The following is a 16,900-nucleotide window of genomic DNA, read 5'->3' as shown; positions in this document are numbered from 1 at the left end:
TCTTTTTCAGAAATTAGTTATTCTCAGGATCCCAAATAAGGCTTTATTTGAAATTTGCGGTTGAGAGTAAATTGGTGTCTTTTAGTAATAATACTTTAAAAGGGTTACACTTAGTGGGGTGCACGGTAACATGCTACTCTTTACATGGCTTGAGGCAGCAGTAAGGGCTCAGAGGCTTTGATGTGGGAAAGATCTGGCTGGGCTCAGAAGCCCCGTCTTAACACTTGGTAAGTCTGTGGGCCTCTCTGAGCCTCAGTTTCCACACTTGTGGAACTGGGAAAATAAGTTCTGTTTGAGGCTCGAATAGGCTCTTACCAGCTTTCTACACGCGTTAGCTTTATAGAGTCGCTGAAGTTCACTGAACCACTAATTGGACGAAAGAGATGCATATTTTTAAGCTACTATAGGATTAAGCTACTGTCTGAACAAGACCTGTAAATAACATGATGTTGAACTCTAATCTGAGGTAAAGTTTTTGGAGAACTGCCTATTGTTGCTGGATTTCACTGCTCAGTCTCACTACCATGCGGATGCTAAAGCCTTCTTTTGAGCCTTGGGATATTGAGATCACATCTGCACTTGGTATCTACAAACATGAGTTAACATTTAACTGCCCAAGTTCCTTCACATTCATCCCAGCTGAGAACTGGTGTTAACCCTCTCAGTGACAGATTGCATGTGGACTTATGGATCTCATGACCTGTCTTGCAGTTCAGCTGCAGCCACTTTGTCTGTCCGCTGGTAAATTAGCTCTTCTGGCTATAAAAGAAAAAAACAGTTCAGAGTCTACAGATCAGTTACCCTGACTTTCAATAGCTGTACATCTATTTTTTTTTTAAAAAAAATGATGAACTCAGGCATTCAGTTAGATACAGAGAATAATATAACAGATGCCAGTGTACCCATGACCTACTTTAAGCATCACAAAAAATTATAGTTCTATGTAGTTCTTTCTCAGCTTTATTCCCCTTTTTTCTCCTCGCAGAAGTAACCACACCCTGACTTTGTTTTTTTAGCCCTCCTTCATTCATTATATATTGAAGATTTACTGTGTGCCAGGCACTTTTACAGGTAAAGGGGATCTAGCTTTGAATAAAATCCCTGCCCTCATGGTGTTTACATTGCAGTCAGTGGAGATAGGTAAATTAGTGAGCTGTGTTTATGATTTCGCTACAGAAGTATGTACCGATATACAATATATTGTGTTGTTTTGCATGTTATTTAGGCTTTATGTAATAACTTTATATTGTGAATATGCAGTTTTTCTCCTTAACATTATAGAGGAAATAGCAAATACATATTTTAATGTGCTTCCTAAGATTAATTAATACTGATTCATTCACGTAACTACTATAAAATATTCCACTGTGTACCATGATTTATCCCGTATGTCATTACACTTCTTAGGCTTTTGCAAACAATGCTCCTGTGAAAATGCTTATGTTTCCTTGTATACATGGGTGAATTTCTCTAGGGTGATTTTCTTAAAACTGCTTTTGGAAAGATCTGATCCACAGTAAAAAATTTATATTACACACGTAATACAATTTATATTACACAGTATTTATTATTCTGTCATTCTGTCTGTCTATACCCAGCTATCAGAGTTTTCGTAAACAATTTCATGCTTACTGTTTATAATCTACTGCTGTCCAGGACCCTTCTGAATTAATGTGAAGAAGTCCCTCCTGGGAAGTTCCTGTGTGTGGCACGGCTGGTTAAGGAGCTGGGGTTGCCGCAGCTGTGGCAAGGGTTTGATTCCTGGCCTGGGAACTTCCAAATGCCACAAGTTTGCCCCTCCCCCCCCCCCCCCAAAAAAAGAGAGAGCCCTTCCTGGACCATGTCCTGAAGTTTGATTTCATGTTTCAACAGCAAATGAGGAAACTAGTAAACTGAGACTAGCATGTAAAAAATTCAGTGGAATACATTTTATGATTTTTTTTAGGTCATGAGACTGTATCAAAACTTACTCTTGCACATAACGTGTGTACTGATGTTTGTTTCCCATGTGTGTGTTCACAATGTGATCGTCTGTTTCTTATCACAAGTTGGGCTTAACTTAGTTTGAAAATCAAATATTCCAGACTAAATATCTAGGGGTGGAATTCAGGGTCAAAAAGTATCTGGCTAACCAATATCATGATGTAAAATTCCTCACTTTTTTATGTACATTTGTTAATAAAAACACTATACCTGAACACTGGAAAGGCCAGGATATGGAAGGCTTCTTGAAAAGAAAGATTTCCATAGCTTGGGCTTGGTGACATCAAAATTAATCCTCAGTGGGGAATCATATCGTTGAATATTAAACCAAATCTAAAAAAAGACAAGATTACTTGACTGTGTATGGTAGCAGATGTATGTGTATTTTATACACGTGAGCATGTATATATAGAGCAGCGGCAGAGTGAGACAGCAAGGGAACATGTAGCTTGCACATTTGCTGTCATATTTTGACTTGTAAAACCAATAAACATTTTACAATTAATGGCAACATAGAGTTTCATGGGCTGTTTTTTCATATTTTCTATACCTGCAGTTGAGGTGCACCTTACTATTAAATGTAGGCTGATAAAATAAGGTTTCTTTCCTGGCGGTGAGAAATTTAGAATTCTTTCATAAGAAGACAGACAGAGCTGCTCCTTTCTTGGGCTATCCTCTCCTAGCCCTGCTCTTCCCAGCCTCCCAGCAGTGCTGTTTGCTTCCACAGCACCTCATAACCTCTGAGAGGGCACCCACCTTGTTGAGGCCCTGTAGATACTCATTATGGAACCAGGCCATTGGCATGCGAATTCTGGCTCCAGCATTTACTCCCTGTGTGACTTTGGACAGTTTAGTTACTGCGTGCCTCTGTTTCCTCCTGTATAAAAGGAGGATAATAGTACTGGGTAAATCTCTCCATTCAACATAATCATCAAGTACCTTATATTGAGGCTCGGTTCTAATCACTAGGGATAAAATGGTGAATGAAATGGAGTTTCTGCCTGCATGCAGTAGCTAATGAGAAGACAGTGCAAACAAAGAAACACATGGAGTGTCAGATGTGTTTGTTCTCACGAGCCCCAACTCTTCACCCCTTTCTACTCACAGCCTTTGCTGTTACTTGGTAGTTGCTCCCACTAAAAGGGCAGAAATGCATCCCCTTGCCTTCTGACTTCTGGTCAGTAGGCTGGGTGAAAGTGTGAGACTTCTGTGTCCAAGCTTAAGAAGCCCCGTGTGTTCCTGCTTGTCCTTTTGTATCTCTGCCATTGTCATTGCCCCAACTCCCAGAATGAAAATGCAAGAAGCAGAGCAGCTGTACCAGCCTGGGTCAGCAGAACCATCCCCGCTGACCCGCCGATCCATGAGAATAACTGAAGCCAGTTAGTTTGGGGGTGAGTTTTTATGGTATTTTGTGGTGGCAATAGCTAAACTTACAAGGGCTATGAAGAAATGTGTGCAGGAAGAGGTGGAATTTTGGGGTAGGCAGACACATTTTTACTGGAAAGATGGCATGAATAAGTGAAGGAGAAAGTAGTGAAGATATCTGATAAGGGCAAGGGGCATCTATGCAGAAAGAGAAAGTGCAAAGTGTGTTTGAAGAACAGCAAGGAAGATAAAGTGGCTTTGGAGGAATGAGCAAATTAGAGCAAGAAAAGATGGGAAGATGATGGAGGCACGGCAGCTGTCACATCACAGAAGGCCTTGCAGGCCATTTCAAAGATTTTAGGCTTTAACTTTTGAGTGAGCCAAGAAGCCACTGGAGTATTTTAAGCAGAGGAGGGACATAACGTACTTTTCTATTTTCACAGCTTTAAGAAGGCAGTTTTGGCTGTAGAGTAGGGAATGTGCAGAAAAGTAGTGGGAAATAGCACTGGAAAAAAAGCTGAAGTCAAATTATATAGGGCTTTCAGATCCAAGGTGAGAAGCTTATTCTTGAATCTGTACGGTGAGGGACCCTCAGTACTTTTCAAACTATCAAATGATGAAAGCTGAACATTCAGAAACAATAAGGTATCAAAATACCAAATAATGGACTGAATTGGAGGCAAATTATTTATTTGGCTCTTAAGAAAGGTAGGATGAAACAGTAATGGCATTACTTGGAAAACAGAAGAGTTAGAATCTATATGATTTGGTATCTATTAATAGGATCGAAATGGGGGAAGTACGGGAGGCAGGAAATCAAGGACAATTCTGGGGTTTGAATCTGGGTAATTGGCATCCATAGAAATAGGAAGCCCAGGAGAAGGAGCTGTTTCCAGGGACAAAGGAGACATGATTTGATTCATGGATGTTCTGAGTTTGAGATACTGATAAAGCAACGGGGTGTCCAGCAAGCAGCTGAAAATTCAGGACCCCAAAATTCTAGGGCTAGGTGACAGAATTATGAGTTCTTTGCCAGGATAAACAAGATAGAACAAGAAAGGTAAATACAGAATTTTCAGGAAAGACTTTTTTTTTTTTTTTTTGCTTTTTAGGGCTGCACCCGCTGCACATGGAGTTTCCAGCCACAGGTGCCGGCCTATGCCACAGCCACAGCAATGCCAGATCCAAGCCACATCTGTGAACTACACCACAGCTCATGGCAACGCCAAGATCCTTAACCTGCTGAGGAAGGCAGGGGATTGAACCTGCGTCCTCATGGATACTAGGTGGATTCATTTCTGCTGTGCCACGGATGGGAACTCCCAGGAAAGTCCACTTTTAAGCCGTGGGAAGAAGAGTCAGTGAAAGAAGCCTAAGAAGCTCCTGCAGACAAGTCAAAACCAACAGGCCTTTATCAGTAAACCAAGGAGGGGAAAGTGTTTTTTTCATGAAGAGGTGATCGGTCGTGTCACATGCCATGAAAAGGAGAGGAGAGTGAGGCATGGGAGCAAAGTACTGGATTTATTTATCCATTTGCAAGACAGTGGTACTTTCCAAATTTATTCCCCTAGAGTGGTCAGGGAAGAGGACTAGATTACAGGCGGTTAATCTAGTGAGAAAGTGGAAGCAGGGGATATAATTAGTGTTTAAAGAATTTAGGAAGGAAAGGAAGGAGTGGCAGTGGTAGTTTAGGGTGTCCCCAGGTTGGGAGAAGCACATGGGAATTGTTGGACTTCTGAGCCTATCCATCGGGAGAGAAGGAAAACAGCGCGGCAGGCTGGGACAATGCGTGGAGCCAAGTGTTGGAGAAGGAGAGGAACAAACGTGGCTGCAAAGGGGAGTGAAAGAGAGAGGCTGAGGATTCAAAGACATGCTGTGATGGAACAGGGGCCGCTGAGGTTCCAGAGTCCCAGGCCAGCAGAGCGCACCTGAGGCCCTCTACTGAGGGGACCGAGGCTCAGAGCAGGTTCAGAACAGCTGCTCTGGGGGATGGGCAGCATCACAGGCCTCTGCCACCCGTCTTGTTAGAAGAGGGGAAAAGGGGTCTTTCTTCCTCGAAAAACTTGGGCTGTATGGGAAATAGTTAACCATACAGGAATTGTTTTAAGAAGTAATAATTTTAACAGACAGCAGAGTTCTTTAAAGGCTTTTCTTTTTTTTTGTCTTTTTGCCTTTTCTAGGACCGCTCCTGTGGCATATGGAGGTTCCCAGGCTAGGGGTCTAATCGGAGCTATAGCCACCAGCCTACACCAGAGCCACAGCAACACCAGATCCAAGCCACGTCTGTTACCTACACCACAGCTCACCGCAACACCGGATGCTTCCCCCACTGAGTGAGGCCAGGGATTGAACCCGAAACCTCATGGTTCCTAGTCGGATTCATTAACCACTGAGCCACAACGGGAATTCCTAAAGGCTTTTCAATGTCTGTTGACTAGTTACCAATTATGCCTTGTTACCAATATGACCTTAGAATGGCTCTCTACATGTAGATGGAGCTTAGTAGGTCATTTAGGATTATAATAATGCTTTTAAAAATAACAGGAGTTGCCACTGTGGCTCAGCAGGTTAAGAACCTGACATTGTCTCCGTGAAGATGTGGGTTGGCTCCCCTGGCCTCACGCAGTTAGTTAGGGACCTTGCATTGCTGAAATTTGTGGCGAGGGTTATAGATGGGGTTCGGATACGGGTGTTCCTGTGGCTGTGGTGTAGACTGCACCTGCAGCTCCAGTTTGACTCCTTGCCCTGGGAATTTATGCCTTAAGAAGAAAAAACAACAACAACAACAACAACAACATTTGAATGGTGTGCTACACTGCTCTTTTCATACCTGTAATTAATAACAGTTACCATATGCTGAATGCCTATGAAAGATAAGTACTTTGTTGGGTGCTTGGCACATATCATCTCTAATTTTAGCAGTAACGCTGAATAGCAGCCCAGGGTTCTTAAAGTAGGGTGCACATTATAGGGATATGAGAAGAAATATTAGATCTTCTAATGATTTCTTTTGAAGAGTTACTTCTGTGTGTCATGTAAATAATACATTGATACATAAGTAAATACATGTAATTTATAAATAAAAAATATGTATATATTGAGGATGCATGCTCAAATGATTGTTCTGACAGATACATAAAGTTCAGAGCCCACAAAGGTAGGTAATGGTTATAAAAACAGTCACAGTAGCCAATGCAGGGTTGTTACTGTATGTTAGTTGCTTTGCATTTACTGTCTCATTTACTCCTCGTAGCTATAAAGGAATTACTGCCAAATACCTTTATTTTATTAATGAAGAAGCTGACACTGTACAAGAGTGAGAAACTTCCCTAAGCTTACCCAACTAGTAAATGATGAAGCTGGAGTTTAAACTCAGGCAGTCTGATCCCATAACGCATGTTTTAGCCAGTGCCTTACACAGTATCCTTTGTAATTAAATGACCCCCCTCCCCAAACTGGGTGCAACCAGAATCACTAATGGTACCTGGGAATCCCTTAAAGGGAAAAAGGGAAAGAAAGGAAGAAAGTTTAAGGAATTATCAGGTGATAACGTGCTGCATACCGTTCTCAAAACACTAGGAGTTGAGCATTATAAACTCTTACTTTGGAAGGGAAAACAGGACAGAGCCAGGATGCAAACTCAGGTCTTCTGAGTCAAAAATCCCACATTCTCTCTTTAACCTAGAGCATCTTGCAGAGCAGGTGGCTGATTCAACCGAAAGTTTTTATTTAGGACAGTTCTGCTACTGTGCTTCACTCTACATTTCTTAGTTTGTTATATGTATATGTTCACATTTTTTGAAACAAAATATTAAAAGCAGTCGTGGTTCAATTAAAAAACAAAAGCAATAACCAACCGTATTTAAGAGGAAATGGTAATACTTACATTATCGGGACCTATTAAACAGCCCACACTTTTTAAGGGGCAGAATGTATCAAATTGTCCATAAAAATGTCCACTGCAAGGATTCCATATTAAATAGTGACTTTGCTCCTGAGTAAGCACATAGGCGGTTGGACCCTGAAGGAAAACAGCCATGAAACCAGTTTCTGATTAATTATGCAATTAGGGTTGTGAGTAGTTTACAGACAGTTCATTATTTCAGTTGCACCCCTAATTTCTAAAACTCCTGGCTAATGGTGAAAATGAGTTTGAAGTTCTGGATTGTGCTGAATTAGGAAATTTATTTTTGCAACATTCTCGCATCTGCAGCTAGTGCAGCCTAGTGACCCAATAGGGATGGTGGTCATGTTAGTCAGCCAACAACACATCTTTTTAAAAAATAACTTAAATGAGATATGTTGGGGTTTTTTTCAGTTCTATGAAGATATTATTGACATCCAGCGCTGTATAAGTTTAAGGCGTACAGCGTAATGATCTGACTCATGTACATCAGGAAACGATGACCTCAATAGGTTTGGGGAAGATCCATCATCTCATACAGATACCACATTAAAGAAATAGGAAAACACTTTTTGCCTTGTGATGAGAACTCTTACACTCTTAACAGCTTCCATCTGTAACATCTAGCAGTGTTAATTACCTTTATTCTGTTGTATACTGTGTCCCTAGAACCTACTGATCTTATAACTGGAGGTCTGACGCCCTTCATCTAATTCCCTCTCTCCTCTTCTCCTGCCTCTGCTCTGAGTTTGTCTCCTTGTTGCTGAAGTATAATTGACCTACAGCGCTATGTCAGTTCCTGCTGAGCAACATAGGGGTTGGATATTTCTCTATATTTCAAAACAATTATCATGACAGATCTAGTTGTCATCTGTTACCAGGCAAAGATACTACAAAATCACTGACTCTATTCCCCACACAGTACATGTCACATTTCATACCTATAACTCATTTATTTTTGGCTGTATCTATGGCTCTGTTTCTGCTTTGTCATGTTTGTTCATTTGGGGTTTTTTTTTTTTTTTTTTTTCCTTTTCTAGGGCCACACCCATGGCATATGGAAGTTCCCAGGTTAGGGGTCTAATCGGAGCTGTAGCTGCTGGCCTACATCACAGCCACAGCAACGTGGGATTCGAGCCGCATCTACAACCTACACCATAGCTCACAGCAACGCTGGATCCTTAACCCACTGAGCGAGGCCAGGGATCGAACCTGCAACCTCGTGGTTCCTAGATTCGTTAACCAGCCATGTCGGGAACTCCTCATTTGTGTTTTGGATTCCACATACAACATGTGTCTTTCTCTGACTTATTTCACTTGGGATAATACCCTCTAGGCCTATCCATGTTGGTGCAAATGGCAAAGTATCTTAAGATTGGCTGAGGAATGATTACTGATGGAAATAAGCAGTCACTGCATTTTCTTTTTAGAGTCGGTAGGATTGCCTTGTACGTATTTGGAAGGTTGATTATGTCTGAATACTACCTCTAATTCAGTAATTAATATTTGATATGTGTTTATAAATACGTAAATGCACAGAACACAATTTGAAAGGATACATACTAAGCTCTTGACAGTGAGTACACCAAGGAGGGTGGGACTGGGAGCTAGAGCCTGAAGGGGGACTTGAGCTTTTTGTTCAGAATACGTGTATTGTTGGAGTCTCTTTTTATAGTGAGCACTTCTTCTCTCATTTACTGCTCCTGTATGATTTCATTTGAGGCTCACAATAGCCCTCTAAGGGGACGGCAGGGCAAAAATTATTGTCCCACTATCATTATAAAGTTCAGAGTTGTGAAGTGACTTGCCTAGAGTCAAACTGCTGGCAAGGAGTGGGCAGAGCCTTGAACCCAGGCCTTGAGACTTCCCAGCTCAGTATTCTTTTCCCTGTACCGTCCTATCCGGAAGATAATAATGGAGAATGAATTAGGATTCAGATATGATACCACCTGACTATTAGCAACTTGTGCCGCCTAATTCCCAAGGATTCCTGTGGCCTCTTTGGATAAGCTGCTTCAATCCATGCGACTTTTCTAAATTTGCACCCCAACAAACCCCAAATTTAGGGATATTTGCAGCAATCTGGGGAAACAAATTTTAGTGATCACCATCTCCAGTCTAGTAAAAATAACAGTGATAATACCAAACTATAGCTTTGGATACTTTTTCCTCTGCTCCTGTGGTTATCTGTCTTGTTCTCCTTTGCCAGGTTAACAGCAGGTGCCTGCGGAAGAAGCAGGTGTGAAGGGATCGCTACGCTGGCTACACTTCCTCAAGTCCCCTTCACCCGCAACACTAGATCACTAAGTGAATCAGAATTCTTAGCAATATGGGCAGGAGGGGGCTCACTCTGAAAGGTCAGAGCTAGGTGGGGGCTATGGGAGGTAAAAGCTTCAGATTTGCCAAAAACACTCTGCAGCATTGTGTAGGACCCAAACCATTTCATGTTTTTTAGCACTTTTTTTTTTTTTTTTCTTTTTTGGCTGTGCCAGGGACGTGGAAATTCCCCGGCCAGGAATCAAACCTGTACCACAGCAGCGACCCAAACCATTGCAATGAGAATGCCAAATCCTTAATCTGCTGTGCCACAAGAGAACTCCATCAATTCATGTCTTATTCCTGGTTCATTCTTCCTATTACGGAATCTCTGGGTCATTTTCCTTGCAAATCAAAGGATTGTTAGGAAAATATGTCCTGCCCATGATTTGGAACGTAACATAAACATGTTGGACAAAGGCCATCTCTGTTAGAGCCAGCCTGTGACCTTACCTCAGGAATGGCATTGCCCATCACCAGCCAGGCCTTCTTACCCAGGGAGAGAAAATAATTACATAGTAATACTGCGTGCTCTTCTTCATCTCCTGCCAGGAGATCAAGAAATTGCTGACAAAAAGAAAAAAAATTTATGTTGCATTGGCTGACCGCTTCACTCGAGATTGGACGGTACAGGATTTTAAAAAGCCATTGTTAATATTAGTGCCTTAAAGGATAAGGTCTATATTAAAAACATTTCCCCAAATTTTGGTACTATGTTAATTCATTTAAAAAAAAACACTTTTATTTGGACATAGTGTTTCTCTGACATTGATGACATGGCTTTCTAGAATCAGTTATGGGGTGGGGGTGGGGAGACACATATCAAAGCTTTACCTTTTGTTTTGAATTTGTATATGATAGCTCCCTATATGCTAACCACTTTTTAAAGACTATTTTTTTCAGAGCCATTTGAGGTTCACAGCCAAGTTGGGAGGAAGGGACATCTATTTCCTGTGTTTTCCTTGCTCCCATACATGCAGCCTCCCCACCATCAACATCCCCCACCAGAGTGACCCATGCGTGACAGTGGATAAACCTACACGGACATAGATCATCACTACCCAAGTCCATGGTTTAGATACAGGGCTCACTCTGGGTGGTGCACATTCTCTGGGTTTTGACAAATCTACCATGACAGTAATGACACCGCCCCAAAAGTCCTCTGCGTTCTGCCTCCTCATATCCTGCTCCCCCACGCCCGCAGCCACACTGTTTAAGCACCCTACATGCGTTATTTCACCCTAGAACAAACCTTTGAGGGCAATACTCTTCTCCTTCTATAGTTGTGGAAGTGGAGGCCAGAGATGAGGCTCTACCTGGGAAGTGGTAAAACCAGTCCGTCTCTAGAGCACATGAACTGTTCTATTCTTTGTATATTTTACAGATATCTTGACAATTTTATCTCTACAACTGTCAACATTACGTTGCCAAAATGTATTGGGGAACAAAACCTTTTAAATGTATACTTCACTGTCTTCCATTCAGAGCTGTCCTTCAAAAGGAGCTGTATAACCCAGGTCAGTTTTACGCAAACACAGGACAACATGAGATCCAGCAGCAGAATGAATACCAGTGATAATATGTATGTGTTTCATATGACTGAAGATTCATTTGGAAGTTTATGGAGCTTATGTTGATTGTAAGTTCCATGAGGTCAGAGGCCATGTTTATTTTGCTCATAGCCGGAACTTAGCACAGTGATAGGTGACCAAGAAATACATACTGAATGAGTAATGACACTCCTTAAGAAGCCCATAAATAGGAGTTTCTGTGGTGGCGTTGCCATGAGCTGGTCGCAGACTCGGCTCGGATCTGGCGTGGCTGTGTCTGTGGTGTAGGCCAGCAGCTGTGGCTCCCATCTGGCCTGGGAACCTCCATATGCCATGCGTGCGGCCTTAAAAAAGCAAACAAACAAAAAGCCCATAAATAAAGGAATATGCAATTTCCAAATGTAATGAGAAATGTGATTTTGATTATTTTAGGAATAAAACTGGGTTGTTGTTAAGCTAACACTGGGAGGATAAATTAGCATGAAGACATCTGAAGGGGTTTTGTCTGTGTGTGCACAAGCAATTTTTTGTTTAACTTGTGAACTTCGGGTAAACTGACCAAGAAGAAAAAAAGTACTTCAGAATTTAGCTCATCCTGCTAAAGAGACGCCCATGGAGATTTTTTTAGATAATGACTAATGAGTGTTGCAATTTAAAATTATGCAAGCCACTTATTGATACTCCACGGCGTCAGCTCCAATTAGTAAGTCTGTGCGCGAGAAGTACTTACATCAGATGTGCTCCACAGGTCACAGATCCCGGCAAATGAGACAGTGTCAGGCAAGAAAGGGATCAAAGACACGTATCGAGCCACGAGTTCCTGTTTAAACAAAAATAGAAAGCTGGATCCTCTAGTTCATTTCTTGCCTGAAAGTTTCATGCATCACAAACATTTATGTGAACCAAATGAAACAAATGCTCCTAAGTGCTTACTAAGTGTGGTTAGTATTATCTCATTTAATCCTCTCCAAATATCCTGAGGAAGATTATTGTTATTATCTTTCTTTTACAGATGAGGAAACTGGCTCTTGCGTCTCTTTGAAATGTCTTCATCTCCCTTCCAACCCCAACCCCTTACTTTCCAGGATAACAGGACTCTCCAAGATCATCTTGTGCTTTCCCTAATCCAGTCCTGAAAGCAGCCGTTTCCCTAAGAAACCCTGGTTCATTTATTTATCTATTTTTGTTTTTATTTTATTTCTGCTTTTTTTTAGGGCTGCACCTGCGGCATATAGAAGTTCCCAGGCTAGGGGTCGAATCAGAGCTGCTGCTGCCATCCTACACCACAGCCACAACAACAATGAATCAGAGCTACATCTGTGACACCACAGCTCACGGCAACACCGGATCCTTAACCCACTGAGTGAGGCCAGGGATCGAACTGAGTTCTCATGGATACCAGTAGGGTTCCTTACCACTAAGCCATGATGGGAACTCCGTGTGCTTTTTATTTTTCACAGTTTTTCTATGTTTTTTTCCTTTCCCCACTCTCTTTACCTGATTTTATTGTGTTATCTTCCTCCGGCTTGGAATTTATGCTCACTTAAAAAAAAAATCTTTTAAGTTGTTAATCTACATTTCAGTATGAGTATTTAACTTAAATTCTAAAGTTATTAGATGTCTTTTTCCTCATCTTAGAAAATACAGGAGCATTAAAATACTTTCATCAGTCCTGTCCCAACGTAAATTTTTTTTTCAGGGTTTTTGTTTTATTTTGTTTTTTCAACCACATTGCTTTTATTATTGCTGCGAAGACAATGTTTGTTGATTTATTCACAAATTTCCCATTTTCTTTCCCTATCTTTATGTGCTGCATCTAGGATTTTCTAAGAGCCTTCCTTCTCTTTAAAGTAAATTTTTAAAGAAATTCCTTAAGTGAGAATCTTTGTGTTGTGAATTCTCCAAAACAATCTTTAGTGTGAAACACAATTTCACTGTATATAAATTCCAAGTTTGATGGCTATTTTCTTTTAGCCTTTTCAGGATCTTAGTCCTTTTCTGGCTTTGACTTGTGCAGCTGAAAAGTCCGTTGGTCTAATTACTGCTCTTTTGCAGATAATCTGCACTTTCTCTGTAGCTGCTTTTAGACCATCTTAGTTTTTGTCGTTCTCTATGATATGCCAAGATTTTAATTTCATTTTATTTATCTCAAGTGGGATTTGTTGGGCTTCCTGGATCAGAGGACTGTGGTCCTTCATCAGATCTTGAAATTCTCAGCTCTCTCTCTCAGAATATTGCTTTTCTCCTTTTATGCACAATCTGGCTCTCCTCCCTTTATCCTCAGTGTCTCTTGGCATCTCCCACCCTTTTCTGTCTCTGTGCTAGAAGCCAGCATGTATATGTTAATGCGCTAATTCTCACTGTATTTACTTGTGTGTACTTTATGTATTTAGCTGTATTTACTATTTGTTCAATTTCTGATTTTAACTATTCTTTTATTTCTACAAGATCCATGTAGTACTTTTAACACTCTGCTTGTTAGCTCTAAGAGTCTGTTGTGCTTTTGTTATATTTTTAATTCTGGATGTCTTAAACATACCTATTTAATATTTTGAATCTGGTAATTCTAATATTTGCAGTCGTTGTGGCCCGATTCTGCAATATATTGTTTCTGCTAACTCTTACCTTCTTCATAGTGACTTATTTCTTCATCGATGGTCATTTATATGTTCACGTTGCTTGAAACTTTTTCTGTGGAATTTTTTTGAGGCTGATTTTAAAGGATGTTCTCCTAGAAGGATTTGCATTTGCTTCTGATGGGGACTTAGGGCCATTACCAGCAGCAAGTTCTTGAAATTAAAATTTCGACTGAACTTTTTGGGGGCCATACAGCTAGTATAAATTCCAGTCCCAAGTGTGAATAAAGACGGATTAGTGATGAGGAATTCTCAGGAGGCACTTTTATTTTTTTCTCCTCCATCCAAGGTCAAAAGTAAGACAGATTTCCTTCTCCAGGGCAGGGTATTTCTTAGTTTACCTACCAACAATTTTACCCTTCAGGAGCCCCAACTCTGTAGCTGAGTCTCTAATTCAGTCTCCCAACCTGCTCCAGCACCATCCATCTCCTGTCTCCAGCAGCCCTGTGGCCCAGTGAAACCCAGCTCTACCGTCGGGAATTACAGAGTGACCTCAGAGCAGATACTGTTTTAAGCCCACCCTGGTGCAGTCTTGCTTTCCTGGTGTTTCCTGCTTCTGGGTTTCTTGATTCACCTGATTTTTATTTCAGCCATGATTTAAAACATATTTTATTTTATTTAGGTTTTCTTTCTTTTTTTTTTTTTGTCTTTTTCAGGGCCACACCCACGGCATATGGAGGTTCCCAGGCTAGGGGTCTAATTGAGGCTGTAGCTGCCAGTCTACACCACGGACACAGCAACACCAGATCCGAGCTGTGTCTGTGACCTACACCACAGCTCTGCAACACCAGATCCTTAACCCACTGAGCGAGGCCAGGGATCAAACCTGCAACCTTATGGTTCCTGGTCGGATTCCTTTCCGATGCACCATGATAGGAACTCCAAAACATATTTTAAATATTTCATTCTTAAGTGTTCTCTACTGGGAGTTTTCTGCATATCTACTATACTAGAGAGAACAGAAGCCACTAGTATGGTTTTTAATAAGAATTGATAAATAAGTGAAATGTGGAGCACAAGGTTGGTTTGTTTTAGATACCTCTATATCTGCTGATGGGCACATCATTACCCTGTTCCTAAGTTACTGTATTGATGACTTACTAGCAGCAATTACTCTCTATACTATCCACTCTCCAAAGACAGCTGTGGGTTACAGTCACTTAAGAATTGCCCGTTCAACATACCGTCCTCTTCCAGTGGGGCTTCAACAGGTAGGTGCTCGGCAGGCAGAGAAGGACGCGTGCATACTTAATGGCCCAGTATGGATGTGCTTTATGGCAATGGCCTACACGCTGTATGTACTTAAATCCTGGAAATAATTTCTGTGTAATTCGAATTTAATGATGCTAACAGCATTAAGTATAATACCAAGTGGTTATCGTGGTCTAATGGAAAGTGCATGAGTTCTGAAGTCAGCGGCCTAGGTTTACCTTCTAGCAAAGTTATAGAGAACACATAATGAGAACATGTTTATGTCAGACATTGTGAAAATATACAGTGGCTTCCAAATGTTAATTTTCCAGCACCCAGTATGTCAGGAACACAGTAACTACTCAGTAATTAATTAATTGTTCATGGAAAGAGTGGACTAAGGATTATTATCCTCAACGGACCCTCGGACTTTTCTAAAGAAAGTAAACCTCGGATGTCCCATCATGCCTCAGTGGTGAAAACCCGACTAGCATCCATGAGGACGAAGGCTCGATCCCTGGCCTCGCTCAGTGGGTTAAGGGTCCAGGGTTGCCGTGAGCTGTGCTGTGGGTCGAGGACATGGCTTGGACCCTGTGTTGCTGTGGCTGTGGCCGTAGGCCAGCAGCTGTAGCTCCAATTTGACCCCTAGCCTGGGAACTTCCATATTTCAAGGTTGCGGCTCTTTTTTTTTTTTTTTTTTTTTTAAAGACAAAAGAAAAAGAAAGTAAGCTCATGGTACTAAAAAAGTTTTACTCATTAATCACTAATGATCTCGATGTAGTTACTGTTGTAAGTACTTGAAATGTGGTAATTAAGAGGGCAGTGCGTTGACATTTTAAAACCTTTTTAGCGCCAACACGGATTGGCTATGAAATACTTACAGCTGTTGCCTGGGGGTTGTTGGGGTAGGCGCCAAGGAGCTCCTGAGGAGGGTTCAAAGGCTTGAGATAACGAGTAATAAAGACCGTTTTCCCACTAATGTCAATCACTGTTGTCAGGCACTGACGATTTGGAAACTTTAAGGCACATTCAGCTTGAAACTTCTCTGTCGCTTGAAGTAATTTCTCATCTTCCTGAGAATCAAACTTCAGAAAGAAAGAGTTTATATATGATTATAGGAGATACAGTAGAACCAGCTCAGATCCCACGGAACTTAGTGTGTGCTTCTGAAAAATAATATTTAGTGACCCCCTTATAAAACTGTCATGCCCTGGTATTCCTGAAGCTTTACTTCATTTTATTGACAACTTAGAAATTAGATGGAGTCATTAAATACTTAAAATACATTCAGCAGCACTGAAAGAAAGTAGTCAACAGGCAAGCAGCCAGGAAATTACTGGATTAAATAAAACAATATATATAAATATATATAAACGTACATAAATTCGACTATTTTGGAATGGATAAGCAATGAGATCGTGCTGTCTAGCACTGGGAACTATATCTAGTCACTGGTGACGGAGCCTGGTGGAGGACAATGTGAGAAAAAGAATGTAGGAGTTCCCGTCGTGGCGCAGTGGGTAACGAATCCGACTAGGAACCATGAGGTCGCAGGTTCGGTCCCTGCCCTTGCTCAGTGGGTTAACGATCTGGCGTTGCCGTGAGCTGTGGTGTAGGCTGCAGACGCGGCTCGGATCCCGCGTTGCTGTGGCTCTGGCGTAGGCCGGTGGCTACAGCTCCGATTCAACCCCTAGCCTGGGAACCTCCATATGCCGTGGAAGCGGCCCAAGAAATAGCAACAACAACAACAACAACAACAACAAAAGACTAAAAGACAAAAAAAAAAAAAAAAAAAAAAAAGTAAAAGAATGTATATATGCATGTGTGACTGGGTCACTTTGCTGTACAGCAGAAAATTGACAGAACACTGTAAACCAACTATAATGGAAAAAACAAAAAGTATTAAAAAACAAATTAAAAAATAAATTCAACTATCATGTACTAATTCTGATTGA

At 41.2% G+C, this 16,900-nt stretch overlaps 1 protein-coding gene across 21 annotated transcripts in view; it reads right to left on the bottom strand.

Moving 5' to 3' along the window:
• The window catches only part of CC2D2A (coiled-coil and C2 domain containing 2A), a 116,376-nt gene that overhangs the window by 1,815 nt on the left and 97,661 nt on the right, over positions 1-16,900 (bottom strand). For 13 of the 21 annotated variants that reach the window (XR_014812160.1, XR_014812159.1, XR_014812153.1 and 10 more), the window contains 6 exons: positions 15,827-16,030; positions 11,849-11,938; positions 10,022-10,135; positions 7,235-7,369; positions 2,194-2,316; positions 701-759 (listed from right to left, as the gene is read on the bottom strand). Coding sequence is in view for 8 of the 21 variants with exons in the window: in XM_084971552.1 (XP_084827678.1) it covers positions 701-759; positions 2,194-2,316; positions 7,235-7,369; positions 10,022-10,135; positions 11,849-11,938; positions 15,827-16,030 (725 nt within the window). In the remaining 13 variants the exon portion in view is untranslated. Of the gene's footprint in view, positions 1-700; positions 760-2,193; positions 2,317-2,739; positions 2,861-7,234; positions 7,370-10,021; positions 10,136-11,848; positions 11,939-15,826; positions 16,031-16,900 lie in introns of all 21 variants that reach the window. The other 8 variants (XR_014812154.1, XR_014812150.1, XR_014812157.1 and 5 more) reach the window with 3 other exon arrangements.

This window comes from Sus scrofa, chromosome 8, assembly GCF_054392235.1.
Source record: "Sus scrofa isolate SSC_HxYL_T2T_F1_AM1 chromosome 8, Sscrofa_HxYL_maternal_Yorkshire_Landrace_v2.0, whole genome shotgun sequence".
Lineage (NCBI taxonomy): Eukaryota > Metazoa > Chordata > Mammalia > Artiodactyla > Suidae > Sus > Sus scrofa.
Note: the sequence above shows the minus strand (reverse complement) of the source record. Positions and strands in the feature narration are given on the sequence as shown.